We start from the raw sequence: 24,404 nt of genomic DNA, 5'->3' as shown, positions 1-24,404 counted from the left end.
TGTCAGCTGTAAAATGCTGTAACATAAAAAACACTGATAAAACGCAAAAAAAAAAAAAAAAAACCCGGCTCACCTGCCTTTTTGATCCATAAAAAAAAAAACCATGCTAAAAAAAATAAAAATATATAATGCTAAAAAACGCTATTGCAAAAATGTTCAAAAACTCACTGCAAAGCTACTGCCATGTTTATAACATTATTTTAACGTCCAGTGTGTATGAGGCCTAAAGGAGAATGTCCGGCCATCAGTTTGTGACCTCAAGCTCAAGTGCACTTGGGTTATGTAGCAGGACAATGATCCGAAACACAACAGCAAGCCCACCTCCAAAAAGTTCAAACAAAGCAAAATTTAGGTTATGGAGTGGCCTAGTCAAAGCCCGGACTTAAATCCAATTGAGATGCTGTATCATGACCTTACACAGGCTGTTCATGCTGGAAAACCCTCCAATGTGGCTGAATTAAAACAATTCTGCAAAAAGTGGGCCAAAATTGCTCATTGCCAGCTATTGCAATATTTCACATAAAACCAGGCAGGTTTGACAGCTTTTTTGTCTTAAAGTGGTTGTAAACCCTTACAACACACTTTGACCTACAGGCAAGCCTAGATTAAGGCTTACCTGTAGGTCCAAGAAATATCTCCTAAACCTATACTGTTTAGGAGATATTTGCCCGAAGACAGGCACCGCTGTCTACGGCGCATGCGCCGTAGACAGTGGCGCGCAGGCGCGGCATTTCCAAGAATGGAGCTGCCGTGCATGTCGGCTCCCGTGCGCATGCGTGGGAGTGGCGGCTTCGCCGAATGACAGCGGCGGAGCTGTGAGACCCCACCGACAACATGGATGCGCCGGACTACAGGGGACAGCGGTGACATCGCTGGCTCCTGTATCAGGTAAGTGACACATAATGGACTACTATGCGATGCATAGTAGTCCATTATGCTTTGCCTTTGCAGGGAATGAAAGAGGAAGTAAACTCATCAGGGTTTACTTCCTCTTTAATAAAATGAAACTATCACTTAAAAATTGCATTTTGTATTTACTCTGGTTAACCTTGTGTAATAATAAGATTTGTCTGAGTCCTTTAAGTGTGACAAATATGCAAAAATAAAATAAAAATAAAAATCAGAAAGAAGCAAATCCGTTTTCACAGCATTGTATGCAATTAAGCTCAGAGGGCAAGGCCTAAGGAACGCACAAAAACCCAGACAACTGCCAGTGAGTGTCAGATTGCCAAAGTCACAGTAGACAGGCAGTAGGAACTGATCAGGGATCAATATTCCAGTTGGAACTTTGGAAAGCAGGAGCTGGAAGGTGCTTTTATGCTTAATGGTGGGAAAAACAACGGACAAGCACACACAAAATGTAAAAGCAGGGGAAAAAAAAAGACAAACATCAAGATCCCTTAGTAAAAGCAGCACAAAAAACACACACAGTAAGCATTGTGAGGCACACATTTAACTCATTGATCGCCCCTACATATTAACTCCTTCCAAAACCAGAGTCAGTAGTACAGTGACAATGTAAAGTATTAACACTGATCATTGTATTAGTGTTACTACTGATGTCAGTGTACCCCCCCAGCCACTATCAGCAAGTGTCAAATTTCCCACCACACTATCACAGTCCCACTATAAGTTACAGATCACCATCATTACGAGTATAAAAAAAATTAAATAAATTCCAGTGTCTGTGCCAGATGCTATAACCTTCACGCAAACCAAACAATATAAACTTACTGGGATTTTTTTTCACCAAAGACATAGAATACATTTTGCCCTAAATTAATAAAGAAATTAGATTTTTTTTTTTTTTTTTTTTATTGGAAATGTTTTATAGCAGAAAGCAAAAATCGTTTTTCCTTTTTTGGCGCAAAAAAATAAAAAAAACTCAGTGGTGATCAAATACCACCAAAAGAAATAGCTGTGTGTGTGAAAATAAATAAAATAAAGGACAAAAAATGTAATTTGCGTACAGTGTTGCATGCCCACACAACTGCCAGTTAAAGTAGCGCAGTGCTGAATAGCAAAAAATGCCCCGGACACGAAAGGGCTAAAAACATCTGATACTGTTAGAAAATTATTATAACTGAACAAAGAACATAATTTCTATTTACCTGCTAAGTTGATTTAGTTTTAGGAGTAAATTCTGCAGGACTGTGTTCTGCGAATTTGAAAGACTCCGTAGTTCTTGCTTGGCATTGACGGATTCATTTTCAGTGTCAGCATCAGACTGCTCAGACAATGAAATAGACGCTTTTCGTTTTTCAGTGCTTTCTGGATCATCATGTTCTAACTTTTTGCTACCCGGTGAATCTTTTTCTTCTGTGAAAATCTTAGGCTTGCCTTCTTTAGGAGGCCGCCCCACCATAGTCCCTTCCCTAAAGCCTTTGGCAAAAGGATTGCAGTCAATCTTTAGTTGGGTAATCTGAACATTCTGATATGCAGTCACTGCAAAAAACTCTGTCTGTGGGAAGCTGAAGGTATGAACATCAGGTCCATTAAGCTGTATTACTTCCGTGGCCTTCTCAGCAGGGATAACATGTAGCCTTGGCAAGTAGCGGTGCATAGAGTGGAGGATAATGTGACCTTCTTGGTCCAAAATATTATTAGTTAACTTTAGCTTATAGAAAGAAACAGGTTGGTGCATCCAATACTGCCCTGTTGATGGAGACTCAGGATGAATGAATGCCCTTCCTAATACATGCGGTTCTGCTTTTCCACCTGGCTCCCACCACTTGCCATTCCACTTGTATTTGTGAGTGTCCAATGGAGTGATGTCCATAGCAAGGATGTACTTCTGGTAAGGGTCCATACCAGATATCCAGTAGCGACAATAAGGAAACATCCTTCTTCCTTGCTTTGTTAATACCATCTCTGTACTACAGCGGTAAAACTCATTCCACATGTTGTTGTTATCCAAGGTTACAGTAATTCCTCCAGAAATACAATCAGCTGACAGAAAGGTATTCGACTTTGATTCGTGAGGTCCAGGCTGGACAAGTGGTGCAACTGCGGATGCATCCTGGTTGGCTACAAGGATCCTTTCTTCTTTTTCATCACCCTCAGACTGGTGTAAGATAACGAAGTAAGCAGGCGTTGTTGATGGAGGTTTACTCCCACTTTCTGGAGCTGCTTCTAGCATCTTATTTTCCTCCATGATGGTCAAAAATCCTGAAGACTTACTCATCAGGCTTCAAATACCATTGAAAATTCATTTTCCTAAAAACAATGTATGAAAATTTTAATGGAACATAGTTTTTTGACAATTTTATGATGTACAGTACAGAGTATGAACATTATTTAGCTAACATTAAAAAACCTTCCCACTGTATTGGTGACTTCAAAAGGGGTTGTTCTGTCCTGATCAAGGTTACCATTTAATTTGTTGGGTAGGGTTATTATATTTAAAATTATATTTTTACCTTGTTTCCTTTATATGCTCTTGAACTTTACTGTGCTGTTCCACACATTTTTTCTCTGAAGTGTATAAGAGCTTAACTTTCTTTTGGGGGGGGGGGCAGAGGTGAGCTGGCATAATTGAATTTATATTATGTAGCTTCACAATTGACGCATAAGTACTAGGGGTTACACCTAAAGTTAATACTTCAGCCTTAACAGTGGCTGCAGCTATACTTTCATTCTTAAAGTCTCTAGCTAACTTGTTTAACATATCCCCCCCAACTTTATTCAGGATCTAACTTTAAATCATTTGAGGCTCTTCAGCAGAATACATTGTTTTTGCCCTATATGCAATGTTAGCATGCAGTGGTGGCTTAGTATGGGTTAGCAGGTGTAGTTGTGCAACCACATTCGCTAGAGAAAATATTACTCATCTCTGAACATAAGAAATTGCCCCCTACTTACTATTCAAATTTGATATCCTTGAAATTTCAGAAACGTTTCAAATTAATCAATGAAGTTGGAGGTCCTTGATATTCCAGAAGAAATTTAGAAGAGAGTGTAGTCTTAAACCATCTTCTCCGTTATATCCCCTAAGGCAGGGGTCTCAAAACTGGTGGCCTTCCAGCTGTTGCGAAACTACAAGTCTCATGAGGCATTGCAAGGCTGACAGTTACAAGCATGACTCCCTTAGACAGAGGCATGATGGGACTTGTAGTTCCACAACAGCTGGAGGGCCACCAGTTTGAGACCCCTGCTCTAGGGTATGGGTGCTCAACCTGTGGCGCTCCAGCTTTTGCAAAGAAAGACATGCTTGTAGGGGTCAGCCTTGCAATGCCTCCTGAGACTTAGTTCCGCAACAGCTGGAGGGCCATAGGTTGAGCATCCATGCTCTAGGGAAACCCAATTCAGCTTAAATTTTTACACCAAGTGTACTTCTGAACTCTGACTTGATCACACAAAACGCATCCCCTAATCCCTATATTTTTAGGGGCTCCAGCGAGCCAACTTTCTACAAATGGTGTGGAACAGCCCTATGATTTAAATGTAATGGTTGCAAATAACGGCCTTCAATAGCAAGTACAACCAATATCTGTAGTCCCCTTTGGTTCTAGGAATTAGCAGGGAACTCCATTTTAGTGCTCCTCCTGTTTTATGCTAAAGGTTGACAGCCTTAACTTGCAAAAGGGTGAATCCACCCAATATTAGTGAATAGAAGGGGCTGCTTAATTTGATGGTGACTTTTCTTTTTTTTTTTGTTATGCCCTTACTTGCAAGTCTCGGAGCTGCCCCAAAAAATGTAAACCATTTGGTCTAAGTAGGCAAATATGCCAGACACGCTCAACTGTGTGGACCCCTGACCCTGGCTGGACAGTGCCAATTGGCCCTGTGCTGATCACATGCACTCTGCCCAGAAAGAAAAAAAACCCTTCTAGCAATACACACCAAACTGAGCATATGCAGCTTGCCCCAAGGCTCTGTTCTATTAGCAGATAGATTGGGGTCTATGGAGGAAGGGGAGGATCAGAGAAGACAGGATCACACAGCCTTTATAAACTATGCAGAGGATTAACATCTTCAGTTCCACAGTGAGTATAACAAGCATGCTTTACTTCATATACAGACTGATTTTACAGTTGTGGGTTTAGTAATATTTTGAAAACGCTATTGAAAAATCTGTGCAATAACTTGAAGACTGCAGTCCACAAACGGTCACCATCAAATTTAACTGAACTTGGGCCGTTCTGAGTGGGCAAAAATAGCTATGTGCAAAGTTAGTAGAGACATAGCCCAACAGACTAAGGGCTATAATTAAATATAAAAAGTAAAAGGTGGTTCAACAAAATATTGACACGGGGGGTGGGGGTGATCCTTTTTCCAACATTGTGTGTTATAACATTCAAGTGCAAAATATAAGTTGCTGGATAAAAAATAAATAAAATAAAAAAACGTTTGCGTTTTCACTTCAGGCCACACAGCAACAAAAATGTGATTTTACTAAGGGGGGGGGGTGATTCTTTTCTATACCCACTGTATGTCTTATCTAATTATGAATGCATGTCCCCTATATTCTAGGCCATTCCTTCCATCACCCTCTATTTTTACCTACAGAATTAAAGCAACGTTTACCACAACATTGCTCAGCGCTGAGAGATAAAAAAAAAAAAAAAATTGTATCATTTGGTTCTTTTAGATCAAAGGGATGAACTTCAGTCTGTAAATGAGGTCAGTTTAACCACTTAAGCCGAGTTCACACTAGTACGACATAACTGTTGTACAACTGTCGATCCCACTTTGCTCTGCGACATCGGTCCTACTTCGGTCCAACTTCCATCCGACTTAAATGAACAAGAGGTTCATGCAGAGGACAAGAGTTGCAAGATGAGCAGCACATATAAATATACAGGGAAGCTCTGTCTTAGCCTTTTCGACATAGCTGGTCCCATACCAGATATAGGCTTTACTTGTCATGGTTCGCATACTAAGGGGGTCTTCAGGGTCTGGGTGCCAAAAGGAATGGACCATGGCCCTGGACTTGTTTAGCACCCTACAGCTAACTCACTTTCTGCATCATGAACTAAAAAGGTAAAATGTCATAAGCGGGATCCAGTACCAAAGTAAACATAACAAGCTGGCCTCGTTGTTGGTTTCAGATACGGTTCCCAAGATGTGCATCGAGGGTAAACAATCCATAAACTGCTAAATGAGCTATAAGCAGTAAGATCTCGATAGAAGTGTCAAAGAAGGAAAACTGGTGAAAATTTGAAAAATTCTTCTCCAACAGGAGAAGGGGTCCATCAACTAAGGTCCAAAACCTAACTAAAAAAACAAAGCCTCGAACTGGGTAGGTTTGTATGGGTACACTGTGGGGGCTAGCTTCCAGCAACGTGAAGGTAGCAGCATATAACCCATGGTACCACTCAGAAAAAGCAGGTCTGTACAATTGAAGATCATCACAGTATTGTGATACATCACAGGACACAGAGGAATTCATATTTATGACGACTTGGGTTATGCTGCCACCATAAGGTCAATGGAAACTGCCTCATGGAAACTTCACAAAAAAGACAGGAAACCCCACCCAAGCACAGTCATTAGTAAGGTTGAATAAAGCCACCAATCCATCCAGTTCAACCTGATTGAGCGTGGGTACGTGTCTGCAACTGTCACCTACTCTGTACATTGCACACTCACATCAGTCCCTACCCTCAATCCAAGGACCCCATTCATATACTAGGGCCAATTTTGGACAGAAGCCAACTAACCTACCAGCATGTCTTTGGAGTGTGGGAGGAAACCCACGCAGGCACAGGGAGAACATGCAAACTCCAGGCAGGTAGTGTCATGGTTGGGATTTGAACCAGTGACCCTTTTTACTGCTAGTTATGAGTGCTACCCACTACACCACTGTGCCGCCCGGTTGAGGTAATGGCCACCAAATGGACAAAAAAGCAACAAGAAAATCTCTTGGAGAGATTCAAAGGATGTATGTAATCCCATGACAAGGGGACCCCAGGCCCTACATACAAACCTTAGCTGCATCCAAAATGCATTGGAATCGCACTAAAAACTCACTCAAATAGCACCGCATAGGTGTGAACCTAGCCTAAAGCAGGATGGAAGATCGAACCCTGCAACAGCAACTCTGGACAATCTGGCAGAACTCATGGCTCATCTGCCAGAGATTTAAATGTCAGCATACATTTTTCTTGGACAAGTAGGTGCGACCAGAGTGAACAGAATGCCCTCTACCTTTATCATACGTGACAGATGATCAAGAAGCTTAAGTTGAGGGGATGCAAAGATAAAGGAAAACTGATTCCAAGGAGTTAGGCTCTTTCCAGTAGAGGTGCAACGAATGGAAATTTTGGCGCTGAAACCAAAAATGCAGGATATACTTAAAACCAGTACAGAAAACCAAAACTGAAAATCACAGTTTTTAAAAAAAAAAAAATATATATATATATATATATATATATATATATATATATATATATATATATATATATATATATATATTTTTTTTTTTTATAAAAATTGTATTGTAGTTGACTTTTTAATTAATATGAATTTATTGTTGTCCATTATTGGCACCTTTAGCGCAAGAAAAGCTCAAGAAAAAATGTATCCCTTTATATTCCATGTATGTCTTCACACTGGTCTGTTGCGCTTCCATTGTGGTGTTATAATCACGCTTGCTGCATTTCTGGTCAGTTAAAAAAATATGCCCCAAAAACACACCTCCAGCTGAAATGCATTGAAAACGCAGCAAGAATGCATCAATGTTGCATTTCTGATCTGTTTTTTTGAGTCACGTGACCTATGAAAAAACACATAAGCATTATTTTGGTGTATCTCTACTTTCCAGAGACAGCGGACTCCATCTGCTCAACGAGGAATCTGTCTGCCGATCCCCATGAAGCAGGCGGATGGCTGGTCTGTGTTCCTCCGCTTATGCAGAGCGGACACAGCCTGCGCTCCTCTATGGGCAGTCGGATGTAAACAGACCGCCTGTCTGTTTACACCTGACTGCCATCCGATCGAATCCACTAGATGGGTGGGGAACGGATGCATTTCCATCTGTTTTTAGCAGATCGGATGTTGTAAATGGACATGTCCATTTACATCAGCCGCACCATAGAGGATAAGGAGGGTTCAATTAGGTCCGCCTTATAAACTGACAGGTTACTAGGGTACCTAACACCCGAGGATATCAGATCTGGGACCTGTAAAATATGCTGTTAAATCTTGCCACCAAGAGATCTACGTCTGGCATCCACTAGCACAGCCAAATTGGTGAAAAAAAATGATTGATTAGTGTAGCGCTAAGTGTTATGTAAACAAAATATGTGAAAGTGTGATTAAACACATAGTATGAATGAAATCATACAATATAATACACAAAAAAGATTGGTGCAAAATCCATAAAAAAATAACTAGGTAAATATTAGTTAAAAATTAAAGAACTCAATCCAATGTGTCCTATGGCTGTAATAGTCCACATAAACCAAATGTGCAAAAAAGTGAATATTCCTGTGAGATGTTGCCAAAACACGGATTCAATCTGAATATGGCACTGAAAACTTGAAACCGGTTGTCTGAAGATACATCCACACCGGCCGTTCAAAGAGGGAAAAGATGGGTACTCTTACCGTTATGGTTGGACACACATGCCATACGACAGTGGGTCATATAGGCTTAGAGTCTCAGTCCGGTGCTGTATGTGGACGGTAATCACTTCTCCGTCTTAGGACTCCAAAGGAGGTGGCACTTGAATCATAGGCATATCCAGAACTGGCTCTCTCTTTCTCCTACAATACTCAGGATGAAAAAATGTATATGGAAAAAGAACACAAAAAAGGGGGCTCCAAATGGTGCAGGTCAAACAAAAACCGATATAGCAATAAATCTATGTCATAAATCACAAATGACAGGCAAAATATTTAAAAAGTGATCAAAAAAATAAAAAGTATCAAAATAAAAAGCAATGTGGGGTACAGAAAAGCTGGACCGATGCGTTTCGACACTAAGGGTCTTCAACAGGGGCTTGCTGTTGAAGACCCTTTGTGTCGAAACGCGTCGGGCCAGCTTTTCTGTACCCCACATTGCTTTTTATTTCAATTCCTTTTAAATATTTTGTGTCATTTGTGATTAATGACATATAGCAATGATGGCGAACCTTGGCACCCCAGGTGTTTTGAAACTACATTTCCCATGATGCTCCTGCACTCTGCAGTGTAGTTGAGCATCATGGGAAACGTAGTTCCAAAACATCTGGGGTGCCAAGGTTCGCCATCACTGACATATAGCAATAAATGTATTGGTCTTTGTTTGACCTGCACAATTTGGAGCCCCCTTTATGTTCTTTTTTGCATATACATTTTTCCATCCTAAGTATTTTCAGGAGAAAGAGAGCCAACTCTGGATACGCCTATGATTCAAATGCCAGCTCCTTTGGAGTCCAAAGACAGAGAAGTGAGGACCCTCCATTAGGATCCATCCAATTACCGTCTACATATAGCACCGGACTGAGACTCAAAGCCTTTATGACCCACTGTCGTATGGCATGTGTGTCCAACCATACCGGTAAGAGTACCCATCTTTCCATCTTTGAACGGTCGGCGTATATGTGTCTTCAGACAACCGGTTTCAAGTTTTCAGTGCCATATTCAGATTGAATCCGTGTTTTGGCAACATCTCACAGGAATATTCACTTTTTTGCACATTTGGTTTATGTGGCCTATTGCAGCCATAGGACACATTGGATTGGGTTCTTTAATTCTGAACTATATTCACCTAGTTCTTTTTTTCTGGTTTTGCACTAATCTTTTTTGTGTATTATATTGTATGATCTTATTCATACTGTGTGTTTAATCACACTTTCACGTATTTTGTTTACATAACACTTAGCGCTACACTAATTAATCATTTTTCTGCTTGGCTTTGTTTGATTGAGTGTTAGCTGCTCATCACTTCAGTACTATTTCTTTAGCGCAGTGTTTTCCCCACCATTCCAAATTGGTGCAAACACCTCTGGGTTTAATCCATTCTCACAAATCAGCTGCTGATGGCCGAGAAACTCTGCCTGCCAATTTTCCAAGCCAGGAATGTGCATAGCAGAGAGAGCAAAAGTGTAAAGTACTATCCAAGACAAAATCAGGTCCAAATCTTCTTAAAGCAGAGCTACTTCTGGTCCCTCCTTGATGACTAATGTATGCCACAGCCATGGCATTGTCTGACTGCACCCTAACGAAGAGATCAATGTTGGAGAGCCAGCCAAATTGCCTAAAGTTCCAGGATTTTGATCAGCAACATCTGCTCCACTGATGACCACATTCACTGAACCGAGAAGTTTTCCGGAACACCTCCACAGCCCGACAGCCTTTTATCAGTCATCAAGATGTTCCACTTCAATGGAAGGCTCTCCAGGTATCCAGTATCTGCTTGGATACACATCATTCCAGAGTAACTCTGATTTTGGTAGACTAATGCCTCTGTAGAGCCAAAGGACTACCGACTTCAGACCCACACTGAAAAGATATTGCACTGAAGAGCTCTACAATTAAAATCGAGCATAGGGGACTGCAACCCGCTACCATCATCTCCAGTACCTTGATATTAGCCTTCATCAAGGGCTATCCAAGAACCTCAGGGACTCCACCTGGGATTAATCAGATAAGCATTTTGCATTTCTCCTATGGATCACTAGCTTAAACTAAGCCTAAGTGCTCCAGACGTTGCATCAGAACCAAGGTCAGCTTCTGAAGGTCTGACATCCAGCTGTACCTCTCCAGAATTTGGACCTTCTGCTGGACATTTGACAGTTTTTTAGTCAACTGCTCCTTAAGAAGCATGTCATTCAGGTACCCCCAATGTTGATACCTAAGCAACTGCACAACCAAAGCCAATATCTTGGTTTTCACAAACTGGGACAGGCCAAAAAGGCAATGCTATAAACTGGTAGTAGGGATTCTCCATTACAAACTGTAGAAACCATTGGGGAGGCTGGAAAATCGTGCTGGGAGGTAGGCATCCTTGACAAAGCAAAACAAATCACCGACCGGATAAACTCGATCCTGAATTTTGGTACATTGGGGAACCTGTTGAGATCCTTAAAGTCTGGACTTGGCTTGGAAACCATGAACAAGACATGAGACCTCTCCTCTTCTGGCACAGGCGAGATAGTCCCTTGGAACAGTGGTTTTTACAGGGCCACAAAAAAAATGCTTTTACGTGGATCTGAAGACACTTGAGCAAATAAAGCAGTTGTCTCCAAACTACAGCCCTTCAATTGCTTTTATCTGGCCCTTGAGGCACCATTCCATTTATTGACACCAATGATGGGGCATAATTCCTGCCAATGACACCAACGATAGGGCATTCTTTACTCCCATTGATGCCGGGACATTTTCTACTCCCGATGGCCACAGTTTGGCCCACCTAAGGTCTGAAGGACCCTTAACTGGCCTTTTGTTTAGAAAGTTAGGAGACCCCTGACAAGGTGAGGAGGGTGAAGCAGCAAAAAACTCTAGCTTGTAGCTTCTAGATACCAAACCGCAGACCCATTTGTCTGCGACTTCCCAAGTTCGGGCAGCCACAAAGGCCAATAGATGTCCTCTTCACCCATGGAAGTGTGGGGGTCCATTCACTGTGAGAAGAATATACCTGCAGAATTGGATGACTTAGGGGTCCCATTCTTCTTGTGGCATTGGGATGTAGGCCATCGCGAGTTTTCTTGCAAAAGCAACTATAGAGGAGTCCCCAGTTTTTGACCCCTTGGAAAACCCAATTTCTTGTAAATTTCCACATCCTTAGGGTACCAGTGAGCAGACTGATTTGAAGGTGCAGACTCCTTCTCTGAGTGAGCCCAATCATATTTCTTACAAAGCTTTTCGTGAGGGTGGACTGGAAAGGACTTCTGATTTTTTGACAGTTGCTAGGACCCAAAACCAATGACTTTAGAAGAGGATTCTGGCAGCAATAACTTAGTGTACCACATTTGCCAGGAAACTCATTATAGTCCTTTACGTTCGAGACAGGCCTGGACCCTGAGGTTCCTCCTGGGAGGATTTGAATACAGAGGGGAAGGAAAAAAAAAAAAAAGGAAGGAAAGGAAAGAAAGTTCCCATATTAGCATCCTCAGAGTACCAAACCAGTAACTAACCTTGAAAGCTGATCACACAGCCCAGATAAAACTGAACAAAATGTCTTCCTTGACACACAAAGTGAAGAATTGTCCCATGAAACAGTGGAAATAGCAGATAAGAGCAGGAGTTCACAGCTAATCTGACCCCTATGGGGAGCCGCTGAAGAGCAAACCTTACAGAGGACACTGTACCCGATAGAGATTTGGAAACCCAACCCAGCGACCCCCCTCCCACCTCTTTGCTTGCATGAGGCCATGGCCTAAGAAGGGTTAAACAGCCCTCTAAATGCCAGGGGGTAGCACTCACCCAACTGAGAGGAATGTCAGCCTTTGCTAAGGACTGCTTTGCCATGTTTGTCAGCAGAGAATTGTCCCATTACTTTTCGTGCCTGCCAATTGCGACTGATCAGAGCTGAAGGTGAAAATGGAGGCGATTCCAGGATTCTTCAGGACTTGTGGATTCCAGCGCAGTGGCAACAGTGCAAGACCAGAAGCTCAGGGACACGTGTACAGCCCTGTGCACAATGATGTAATCATGAACACTTCAGACTGCCTCCTTTGAGATCCACTACTGCCTTATGTTGCTTCCATAGGGAAAAGTTGCAAAATCACTGCAGAAACATAGGGAATTCTGCCAAATGCTCCACTATAACCTCAGATGCACTCCCCAGTCGAAGGTTGGGGGCCAGGAAGCCCAATTTTCACCAATCACAGCAGATGCACCCTGCAGGGTCTTCATAGACTATACTCCCCTCCTGCCTACAGGATACAGCAGGCATTACATTCTGTCCCCACTCTTAAATGCAGGTTCTTCTTAGCCTATTGGCTATAGCAATTGATCTGTATGAATTCCACCTCTACCATATCAAGGGTGTTAGAACACGCGGGACATTGGAACATCTTCAGAGACCATAGGCATATCCATCACCGAAGGATGCTAGCTAAAAAAGGAGGCTTTGATGAACTGGAAGGGGTTATGTCTGCGCGGGGTGTCCATTCATCTAAAAAGTGGCAACGCAAGCCAAGTAGTCACGAGTATAAAGGCCTCTGTGTCCTGCAACGTATGATTGAGAAAACAAAAAACATGCCATAAACATAGCTGGGGGTTCTTTTGAAAAACACACAGACACACACTATATATATATATATATATATATATATATATATATATATATAATATACACACACACACACCTCTTCCACTCCACTGTTTGTATGTACTTTCCTTGAGTACTCTCAGGCAATCTTTGCTCTAATGTGAGTGCGGTGCCCAACGCTGGACAATATAAAGTTTTGTACTCGGTAGTAGCAACAAAAGGAGTCAGAGAACAAATTTCCTCAACTTCCTCTTCATATTACAGCAGTTTTTCTCTTCACTCTTAAGGGGAGGATATATTTTACATAGTCAGTCAGGTGCTTCTATGGTACCTTATTCAATTGGCTGTCAGTAATTTATTCGCAAGACCACTTCTTACTGCACTACTATGAGACATGGAGAATATCCTCTCTACTTCTCATAGCACCCTCATAGCACCCTCCTCGTAAACTGCTCCACAGAGGAGAGAAGTCAGCACAATACTCCTTAGTGTTATTCCTATTCAACAAACATACATCACAGTAATTATTAGGGGTTCCGTGAGATCAGAAGCATTTTTTAAATTGCTTCTAAACTCAAACTTTTTTGTTTTGTTTGTTTACTTTCCTTGCCTTTTTGTTTTGATTGTTTACTTTACTTACCTGGCTCCTCTCTCTGCTCCAGTGCCATCCCGGCTGCAGCACTGCTCTTTGGTGTGCCTGGATTCACACAAGACTGATCCATAAGCTCCTGCCACTGTCAATCTCCTGTGAGGAGGGAACAGGGGGTGTGACTTGCCAGATTTGTGTGTGTCTATGGATGCACAAAGACCAGTCCAGCTCAGGAGTGTACATACACAGGTGCTCCCTTGGCACCGCCAAACAGGAGTGCTCTGTGCAGCATCATTGCACAGAGCAGGTAAGCAGAACATATTTTTAATTTTGCATCACTTTAAAAGGTTTCTCTATGGTAAGGATGCCTTATGTTAAGTGACTGAGAAGAGGGGAAATCTGTTCTTAGGGTGACAACGCTGCTCCTTCAAAACAAGTGAGTGCTGTCACCCCAGGACTGAAGCATTTAACCGTCATGGAACTAAAAAAAACGGAAGCAGCCATCTCATCGGCAGACTAGTGACCTGCAATCTAGTAGTGTTGTGTTTTTTCATTGGAGTTGTGCTTTAACCAGTAGAGCCCTTGATTTGCGCTACTCGTATGTGGCACGTCTCCCATGCAGAGCAGTGATCGGCCTCTTTGTGCTTTCTATGACTTCCGGCCACAGCCAGTCCCTCCCTAACACTTCTGACAACAAGCTCCGAGCACGGCACATCGCCCTCCCCGATCCCAGCCTCATCTACTCCGCCTGACGCTGACATTAATAGCGGACACCCATATCTACCCCCATCACACTGTGCACCGCACAGTCACACTTTCCCACCATCCGACCTCGGACTGCCACTTACACTGCTCGCCGCAGGCTGTGCATACGGCTGACCTTTCCCTCCAAGCAGCACACAAGCACCGCCGACAAGCCCCGAGTGCAGGGGACACGTCCCATCCGGCCGCTTTACTCTACACGTGTCTTCGTGGTTTGTTTGTTTTTTTTGTTTGTTTTTTTAGCTTTCTCCCAAAGAAAAAAAAAGCTGCTCCACCGTTCTTCCAACCATACGGGAGACACCGATTGCGCAGGCGCAGAGCGGGCGATGACGTCACTCACCTGGCATCGCCAGCAGGAAGAGCGCGCGGCTCCAATCACGTGCTGCTCACAAGTCTGGGAGCAGGAGGGGCGGAGCTTACCGAGAAATCGGCACATAACCCCACATCATCCAATTAATTCATTTTATAGACGGGACACCAAAGGAAGTGTGACCCCCCCCCCCCCATATTAACTCCAACACCACATCTGTCATTGGAAAAAATAAATCAATAATAAAAGTGCCAGATTTCACACCTTTACATCATTTACACTATTTAACACCATTATCTACAGCCACATATATTGTAGGGACGCTGTGCTTCTTGGTACATGTGCAATGTTGTCTTACATTATATAAAAGCATAAATTCCACCAAGGAACAAATTGTGAGCTGAACTACAGAAATTCATATTAAAGTAGAAGTCCACCCTAACACTAAAATCTCTGAATCTACAGGCATCCACAGTCTAACACTGACCTATCTAGCCATGTAAAGAAGAAATCAGAATACATACCTTTTCTAAAGCCACTCCGGTCTGGTCTCTCACTGAGCTGTGTAGGGGAGTGCAGAGGAGGCAGCTGACAACAGAAGCCCCATTCTATGGGCAAGGAACACTTTCCTGACATTTCACAACCGTTGTCAGCTGTGTCCTCTGCAGAGCTTTCATTGCTGGAGACAGGACTCGAGCGGCTTCAGAAAAGGTATACATAGCGATTTCTTCTTTACAGGGCTACTGTATACATTACATTGGTAGGAAAGGGGTTAGGTGTTCCCTATGGAGGTGTTTCTAACAGTGGAGGCAGTGTACTGACTGGCAGTACAGATAAATCACGGTTTCTGATTACTAGAAACAGACAATCTCTCTCTCTACTCCCCTGACAGAACAGGGATCTGTTTGTTTACATTGACAGATCCCTGTTCTGGCTCTCCGTGGAGTGATCGTGGGTGGCTGGCAGACATCGCGGCTTCCGGCTACGCGCATCAGCAATTCGCGCAGTCAAGCCAACCTGCCGCAATATAACTGAGGGGGCTGGTCGGCAAGCGGTTAACAAATATTTTCACATTGAAAAAAGCTCAAAATTAAAAAAATAAATAAATAAAATGTATTTCATTTGTAAATAACTTTTCAATGCTTTGTAGCACTGCTGACAGCTGCAGTGTAAACAAAACAATTGCGTTAGGTATCGGTAATTGGTATCGGCGAGTACGAAAAAAATAACGTATTGGTATTTGTACTTGTAAAAAAAATGGTATCGGTGCATTTCTAATAGCAACCGAATCTGTTCCGAACCTGTGTTACGAAGGTCTATGACCTGGTCACAAGGTACAGGTCACCTTGCCAGGTCCCACTCCTATCGACTGTTTGTCTGTAGCTTGTTTCTTCACTCGGTTACCCATAATAACTGCATTCCTTTACTTGTCTTACCACGGTAACCCTTTTGTAGTGGTGTTACTTTATACTCCGTAGTGTGTTTACAGACCCAGGTTCCTTTAATACACTAAAACCAACATGCACCCCTTTGAATAACTTCAGACCAGGCTTATACTTTACTGAACATGTGTGGCATAACAGTTCAATATGAACGTCTTTCCCCTAACTCTGACTAATGTGGTGTGGCTGTCCAGGCATACCTCTGTGAGGCAAGAGTCTATTGTGGAATTGTCCATGGCTTGGATGTCTTATGAAAGTCCCACTGTCTTCAGTCCTAATTCCACATACAGAAAAAATAAAAGTCAGCTAGGAAGATCCAGCCAAAAAGCGAGGCCTGGACCTCATCCCTGGCTAAGACCAAAAAGCCCAGGAACAGAACTTCACAAGCTAACCCCTTACTCCAGCATGGGCCAGCCACTAACTTACTAGAACCAAACACAGTTCAACCACCCTACAAGTTGAAGAGGTAGAGGAAGTGTCAATGGACTACCAGTGAAGAGATCACTGCACTTGTATTCTATTGAGAACTGCAGCCATCTTCTGCAATGGAAGATGGGAATTGTAGTTCATACATTCACAGATCTCTGTGAATAAATGACGTGGACATGAAGACACAGTCCAGCCAATTTCAAAAGTGACAGCAGCTGTGGGGGATAAGATTCCCCGCATGCTATCATGAGGGGGCATTCTGTTGGGGGGGGGGGGGGGTCCACTTGGCATCATATTATATACTACAAACTAGATACAGGTGTAACGTGATGTATAAGATGGAGTTTGCCTTTAAAATACTGTAAATTGTAGCCACCGTTAGGGAAAGAAAACTTTCCGCAATTGGACTATACCAAGGATGAAGACAAAAACTTTGACTGACAAATTCTGAAGAAATAATGTCTAGTCAAAGAACTAGCAACTGTCACATAACAAGCACATAATGACTGTTCAGTTATTTGCATACCATTGTTACACTAAATAAAGGCTAATCCACTGCAGATATAGTCCATCTTTATCCAGTGTTCCATAGTACAGATGTACCAGGAATGTGCCCTTACTACCGTGGTTAGAATTAAATTCAGGAAACATAGCCAGAAACAAACCCATCAAGTCAACACATGACAGATGTGACACCCTTAGGACAAATAAAAACAACTGAAAGCCAAGTAAGGTGTGTGTGATTTTACAACCACATCCCAGAGAGTATGAAGGCCACTGCCAAACCATGACAGTCTGTACACCAAAAATGCAGAAACTCTGATACAGTGTCAGGTGAGCACCCATTTCACACGGGCCGTTCAGTTGATTCACCCAGGCATGTTCAGGTGATCCCTGAAGAGATCCTCTGCTGAATTGGAGCAGAATGGGAAACTTTAATTTTTGTGACCTTCATGTCCGTTCAAGGTTTATCTCCATTTAAAAAATGTTGCTTTCCAGATTTATATTATATCTATGGGCAGCCAGATGTAAACCAGGGGCGGATCCAGAATCTAGTCCCGAGAGGGGCACTGCCAGAAAATAAGGTGTTGCTTACAGAACTGTATTTATCGTATCATACAGTCCTAATGTTGTTAACCACTTCATCCCCAGAAGATTTGGCTGCTCAATGACCAGGCCACTTTTTGCAATACTGCACTGCATCGCTTTAACTGACAATTGCGCGGTCATGTGACGCTGTACTTAACCACTTCCCACCCGGCCAATGCATATATACGGCCGGGTGGGAGCCGTCTACTCCTGATAGGACGTTCAGGAACGTCATTCAGGAGTAGCGGGATCGCGGACACAGCACATCTCAGATCGGCAGGAGGGCTCTGTGATTGGCCCTCCTGATCACATGACGGCCGTGTCCAATCACGGCCGTCATGTGATGTAAACAAACAGCCGGTTGCTAGGCAATCGGCTCTCCTCTCCTCACACGGAAGTCACCGCTGAGGAGAGGAGAGCAGAACGCTGCAGCCGGCTGATGATCAGTGAGTATGGGCTGCTTTTTACAGCTTTTTACTCACTGATCATCAGTGTAGTGTAAACACACAACACACCACACAGTACAAACACAGTCCCCACATATGTCCCCAAAACACACATGTCCCCAAAACATACATGTCCCCAAATAATAAAAACACATGTCCCTAATAATAAAAACATGTCCCCCACATATGTCCCACTAAAATCACATGTCCCAATGATTATCTGCACACATATGTACGTGATCACCTGCACACATATGTACATGATCATTTGCGTACATATGTCCGTGATCACACAAACCAATTATTATACACTTAACGGAATTTTTTTTACCAAAAACATGTAGCAGAATACATTTTGGCTTAAATTTATGACATAATTTGATTTTATTGGATTTCTTTTCAAATAGAAAAAAAGAAAATATTGTTTTTTTTCCAAATTTCCGCTTTTTTTGCGCTTATATCGGAAAAAAAAAAAAAACGGAGTCGTGAATAAATAACACCAAAATAAAGCTCTATTTGTGCGAACAAAATGATAACAATTTCATTTGGGTACAGTGTAGCATGACCGCACAATTGTCACTGAAAGCGCTAGAGCGCTGAAAGCTGAAAATTGGGCTGGGAAGGAAGGGGGTGAAAGTGCCCTGTATTGTAGTGGTTAAACAAAATTGATATCCCCTTTTTCCCACAAATAGAGCTTTCTTTTGGTGGTATTTGATTATCTCTGTGGTTTTTATTTTTTGCGCTATAAACAAAAAAATATCTTTTACTTTTTGCTATAATAAATATCCCAAATTAAAAAAAATAAAATCTTCCTTAGTCTAGGCCAATATGTATTCTTCTACATATTTTTGGTTAAAAAAATTGCAATAAGCATATATTGATTGGTTTGTGCAAAAGTTATCACGTCTACAAAATAGGGGATAGATTTATGGCATTTTTATTATTATTATTTTTTTTACTAGTAATGGTGGTGATCAGCGATTTATTTATTTATATCGGGACTGCGATATTGCGACGGACAGATCGGACATTTTTGACACAATTTTGGGACCAGTGACAATTATACAGCGATTAGTGCTATAAAAATGCTCTGATTACTGTATAAATGTCACTGGCAAGGAAGGGGTTAACACTAGGGGGCGAACAAGTGCATGTTCTAATTGTGGGGGTGGGACTGAGTAGGGGAGATGACAGATCGGTGTTCATACTTTGTATGTACAAACACAATTTGTCTCAGGCTTTCACACTGGAGCGTGGCGCTTGCAGGATGGTCAAAAAAGTCCTGCAAGCCGCATCTTTGTGGTGTATTCACTACTCCTAAAGCGCCCCTTTCCACTGAAAACAATGGGGCAGCGCCGCTAGCTATGCGGGCAGTTTTAACCCTTTTTTGAATAACGCCGCTATTTAGCGCAGCTTTAACGGCAACGCTCACAACGCCCCAGTCTGAAAGTAGCCTAAGTGCCCAAGTAAATGAGACCATACAGGACGATAAGGTTGCACCGATACCACTTTTTTAAGACCAAGTACTGATATTTATTTTCAATTACTCGCCTATACCAATTACCAATACTTTTTTTAATGTTATGTGACAGTGGCACTAATATGCAGCACTGATGACGCCTGGACTGTGTCAGTAGTTTTTTATTTTTTTAGTGTGTGGTGAAGAGATGAGCTTAAAGCGGTTCTTCACCCTAAAGGGGAAGTTCCGCTAATCTTATCCCTCCCCCCCTCCGGTGCCACAATCGGCACCTTTCAGGGGGGAGGGGGGTGCAGTTACCTGGATAATCCAGGTAACTGCACCCACTTCCGGCCAGACCGCCGCAGATCCCCGCAGATGCTCCGCCCCCCCCCCCCCCCCGTTGTGTTCTGGGAAACACACAGTTCCCAGAGACACAGCGGGGGACCATAAGAGACGCGCAGCGCGACTCGTGCATGCGCAGTACGGAACCGGGCAGTGAAGCCATCATGCTTCACTTCCCGATTCCCTGACAGAGGATGACGGCGGTGGCAGCAGCGAGACGAGCGATCGCTCGTCATCTGCCGCCGACATCGCTGGAACCTGGGACAGGTAAGTGTGATTTTATTAAAAGTCAGCAGCTGCAATATTAGTAGCTGCTGGCTTTTAATATTTTTTTTTTTAGGTGCAGCTCCTCTTTAAGCGTGTTATTTGGATATACCGTATTTATTGGTGTATAACACACACCTTCACTTTAAGGGGGGAGTTTCAGGAACAAAAACTTCAATTTTTAATAAAGAACTGTGAAGCAAAATAAGGATTAGTGCCCATCTGCAGCCACACAAGTGCCATGAATGCAGCACCCCCATTACCATCAGTGCAGCACCCTATTGCCATGCATGTAGAACACCCATTGCCATGAATGTAGAACCCCCATTGCCATTAGTGCAGCCTGACTGATGCCCATCCATCTGCAGCCTTGGAGGGCACAGGGACAGGGCAGGACGAGCGCCAAAGGATTACATACAGGAAAAACTCCTGTTTTCTCGGGGGTCTCTTTAATAGAAAGTCCTGCCTCCTATGATGGAAAGAATGGTCCTCCAATGGCAGCACAGGAGACAGGACTTCCTATTACCGAGGCTGCCTTGTAAACAGAAAATTCTCCTGTGTGTACAGCACTAGTCCCACATCCTCCCTGTCCCCTCCAAGGCCCCGGTGGTCCGAATGTCCAGGCGGGCCGTTCAAAATCAGAACACGGGCCACAATTGGCCCACGGGCCAAACTTTGGACATGCCTGCTGTAATATATGCATATATGTCCTGTAATAACTAGAACAATAATTATATAAATATACTGTGTATACAATAGGTATAGAAAAGAATCAGCCAGCTTTAAAACAATCACATTTTGTTGCTTTGCAGCCTGAAATGAACAAAGTTTTTGTTTTATCCAGATGCATTTATTCAGTGCCACTTATAACATCCAAGCGAAAGATATAACCCCAACATGTCAGAAAAAATAAAATCATAATCACTGAGATGGAAAAAGTGATCACCCCTCCTAAAATAACTTGTAAACTCAATCAGGTGTAGCTAGTCACCTTATCAATGGCACACAAAGCCATATGACTTTCAATTGTGATCAACTGTGGTCGTTTTGATTAGCTCAGTCTGAAAAGAGCTTTCCTGGAGCATTTCAGTCCCTGGCAGTGCAACTGAAGCAAACAATCAACTATGGGTGGCAAGGCACTGTCAAAAGATAACCAGAAAAAAAGCTGTGGACAGGCACAAGTCAGGAGATGGATACACAGGAAAAAAAAAAAAAAAGTTAAAGGGGCTGAAATACAGCAGGAAAGCTCTTTTCACGCTGAGCTAATCAAAATGGCCGCAGCTGCTCACAGTTCACAATCAAATGGCTTTGTGTACCATTGAGAAGGTGATTAGCTATTGATTATCGATTGATTGCATTCACAGGTCTTTTTAGGAGGCGGTGATGCTTTTTCCAACTGGGCGATTATTTTATTTTTATTTCGGTCATGTTGGTGTTATCTCTTCCACTTGGATGTTATAATGCAGCTGGATGAAACAAAAACTGTCTGTATTCATTTCAGGCTGCATAGAAACAAAATTACATTATTTTAAAGGGGGAGGGGGGGGTTCTTTTTTCTATACCCACTGTGTATATTTATACAATGTACGTATTATATATATATATATATATATATATATATATATATGCTCTGTAAAAATATATAAATGGTCAATAAAATGGATTTATATATATATATATACACACACACGGACATTTATTTCAGGCTATGTATACAATATACACTTGTCCAGTAATTGCATTAATGTCCTGCCACGTATGCCCTGTAATGAATGTATAAATGTCCTGTGATCCCCACTAGTGAAATAGATGGTAAGCTCTGCAGTCACATCCCACCTCCCTGTGTGCGATGGTTGTGAATTGTCGGATCTTTCCCCGTGTAATGACGACCCGACATACAAGCAGCCCCTCCCGGGACACGTATTGGGTGATGGGGGAACGTTACCCTCGAGGCTCTGCGCACACCCTGAGCTCGCGCATGCGTGTTATCTGCTGGCGGTCACGTGCTCTCCCCTCCACCCCGCCACACTGCACTCAACACGTTCCCTCGTCCGCCATTGCTCGGCTGCCTCCACGTAATCATTTTAACACCCAGGAGAGCCGCTCTTTACACCCGGCGGGATCAGGAGTCGATAGGACACGGTCCCGTCATCAGAACATAATTATTGCAGGGAACAGTACAGCCAGCGGTGCCGCATAAATCCCCCCAAACCGCTCCGGCCAATCAGACGTGGACCACACGGCGCCAAAACACAATGCTAGAACGCCGGTGATTGGCTGGCGGCGTCACGTGTCCCCCACACCTTCACCATCGCCTGTTCAGTACATAGGGTTGTGTCGTACAAAATGCAGATAACGGGCGAACCCATGCTAGGGGTGTGTTTTATAGAGCGGGCACAGGCTGTGACATGCATTGTAGTGACCGGCGTGCTTACTGTCACATGTGGGAGGATGGGGTGTACCTTTCACAACGGGGCTCACTTTTCCCTCTGCGCCACACCTTCTCCGCGCCCCAATACACTCCGCTATCAGCACTTCGCGTGGAGGAGGGCTCTGAGCGCCGCATTGGCTGGGGCGGGGTCACGTGCCGGCTAAGCGGGCTCCGCCCACTGCTGGGGGTGTGGCCGCTCTGTTTGTCGTCAAAATGAAGACAGTAATGACACGTGGGTCCATGAGTTGGGGGGATGGGGATGGACTTTACAAATATCAATAGCTCCCAACTGTCCCTGATTATCATTAAAGCGGGAGTCCACCGGGACTCCGCGTTTTTTTTTTTTTTTTTAAAAACCAGCAGCTACAAATACTGCAGCTGCTGACTTTTAAATAGTGACACTTACCTGTCCAGCGCGCCCGCGATGTCGGCACCCGAAGCCGATCGCTCGCTCGGCTGCCGGGTCCCGCCGCCATCTTGGGTATGGGAATCAGGAAATGGAGCCTTTCGGCTTCATTTCCCGGTTCCCTACTGCGCATGCGCGAGCCGCGCGGCGCAATCCGGACGGTCCCCGCTGCCTCTGGGAGCTGTGTGTTTCCCAGCAGGCAGCGGGGCACTTGCTGAAGGGGGCGGGGCATTGCGGAACGGGGGCGTAACCTACGCTCGTTCCGCAGACAGCTAGCCCGGAAGTGGGTGCAGTTACCTGGATTATCCAGGTAACTGCACCCCCCTCCCCCCTGAAAGGTGCCGATTGTGGCGCCGGAGGGGGGGAGGGATCAGATGAGCGGAGGTCCATTTTAGGGTGGACCTCCGCTTTAAAAGGGACCATCCCTCATTCCTCCTCATTTGTCCTTCTTCTTGGTTTGTTCTATATAGTTGTATATAAAATGCACTATTTATCTTTCAAAATGTGTTTCCCAGTGCTAAACCTTTCATTCAATTTCTAAATTGCTGCATTTGTAAATTTTAAAAGCCAATATAAAGGAATAGTAGTGGTAAAAAAGCTCTTCTGGGTTTAACTAATCTTTTTTTCGTATAATTCTCCTTTAAGAGGGCGTGGCAGGGGGTATGTCCTGTGCCTGCATACTTTGGCTAATTGTTGTACTTCGTTCCCATCTCAAAAAGTTGGGAGGTATGAAAATACCACCCAGATGTCATAATCCAATCAATAAGAGGGAGACTTTCCCAATGATCTATGGAGAAAGGTGATTTAACCACCTGACCCCTGGACAATTTACCCCCCTCAATGACCAGGCCCTTTTTTGCAATACAACACTGTGTTACTTTAATTGAAAATTGTGCGGTCAAGCAACGCTTTACCCCCCCCCCCCCCCAAAGTACGTATGCCCTTCTTTCCCACAAATAGGTATTTGATCACCTCTGCGTTTTTTTATTGTTTGCGCTATAAAGCCCGACAATTGGGAAAAAAAACATCTAGTAGCGGCGATCAGCGACTTTTATAGCTGGACATTCTGACAATGGGTGACACTTTTTTTGGGACCAGTGATACTAATACAGTGATCAGTGCTAGAAAATATGCACTGTCACTGTACTAATGACACTGGCTGGGAAAGGGTTAACATCAGGGGTGATAAAAGGGTTAAAGTGATTGTAAACAATCACCTTGTAAAACAATCCATTTATTTTAAAATAGAAATGAAAAGCAAAACATTTTTGTATAGATATAAAAAAAAACTATAA

At 43.2% G+C, this 24,404-nt stretch overlaps 1 protein-coding gene across 4 annotated transcripts in view; it reads right to left on the bottom strand.

Annotated features, from left to right (window-relative positions):
- The window catches only part of MGA (MAX dimerization protein MGA), a 156,805-nt gene extending 133,990 nt beyond the window's left edge, over positions 1 to 22,815 (bottom strand). For 3 of the 4 annotated variants that reach the window (XM_077464522.1, XM_077464524.1, XM_077464525.1), the window contains exons 1-2: positions 14,578 to 14,815; positions 2,112 to 3,216 (exon numbers count right to left, since the gene is read on the bottom strand). In XM_077464522.1, coding sequence (XP_077320648.1) covers positions 2,112 to 3,184 — 1,073 coding nt within the window. In that variant the 5' untranslated portion in view covers positions 3,185 to 3,216; positions 14,578 to 14,815. Of the gene's footprint in view, positions 1 to 2,111; positions 3,217 to 14,577; positions 14,816 to 22,734 lie in introns of those variants that run through there. The other variant, XM_077464523.1, reaches the window with a different exon arrangement.
- Positions 22,816 to 24,404: the final 1,589 nt, after the last annotated feature.

This window comes from Lithobates pipiens, unplaced genomic scaffold, assembly GCF_037356315.1.
Source record: "Lithobates pipiens isolate NorthernLeopardFrog02 unplaced genomic scaffold, aLitPip1_a1.2 Scaffold_30, whole genome shotgun sequence".
NCBI classification, from domain to species: domain Eukaryota; kingdom Metazoa; phylum Chordata; class Amphibia; order Anura; family Ranidae; genus Lithobates; species Lithobates pipiens.
This window is presented reverse-complemented; position numbering and strand designations above follow the sequence as displayed.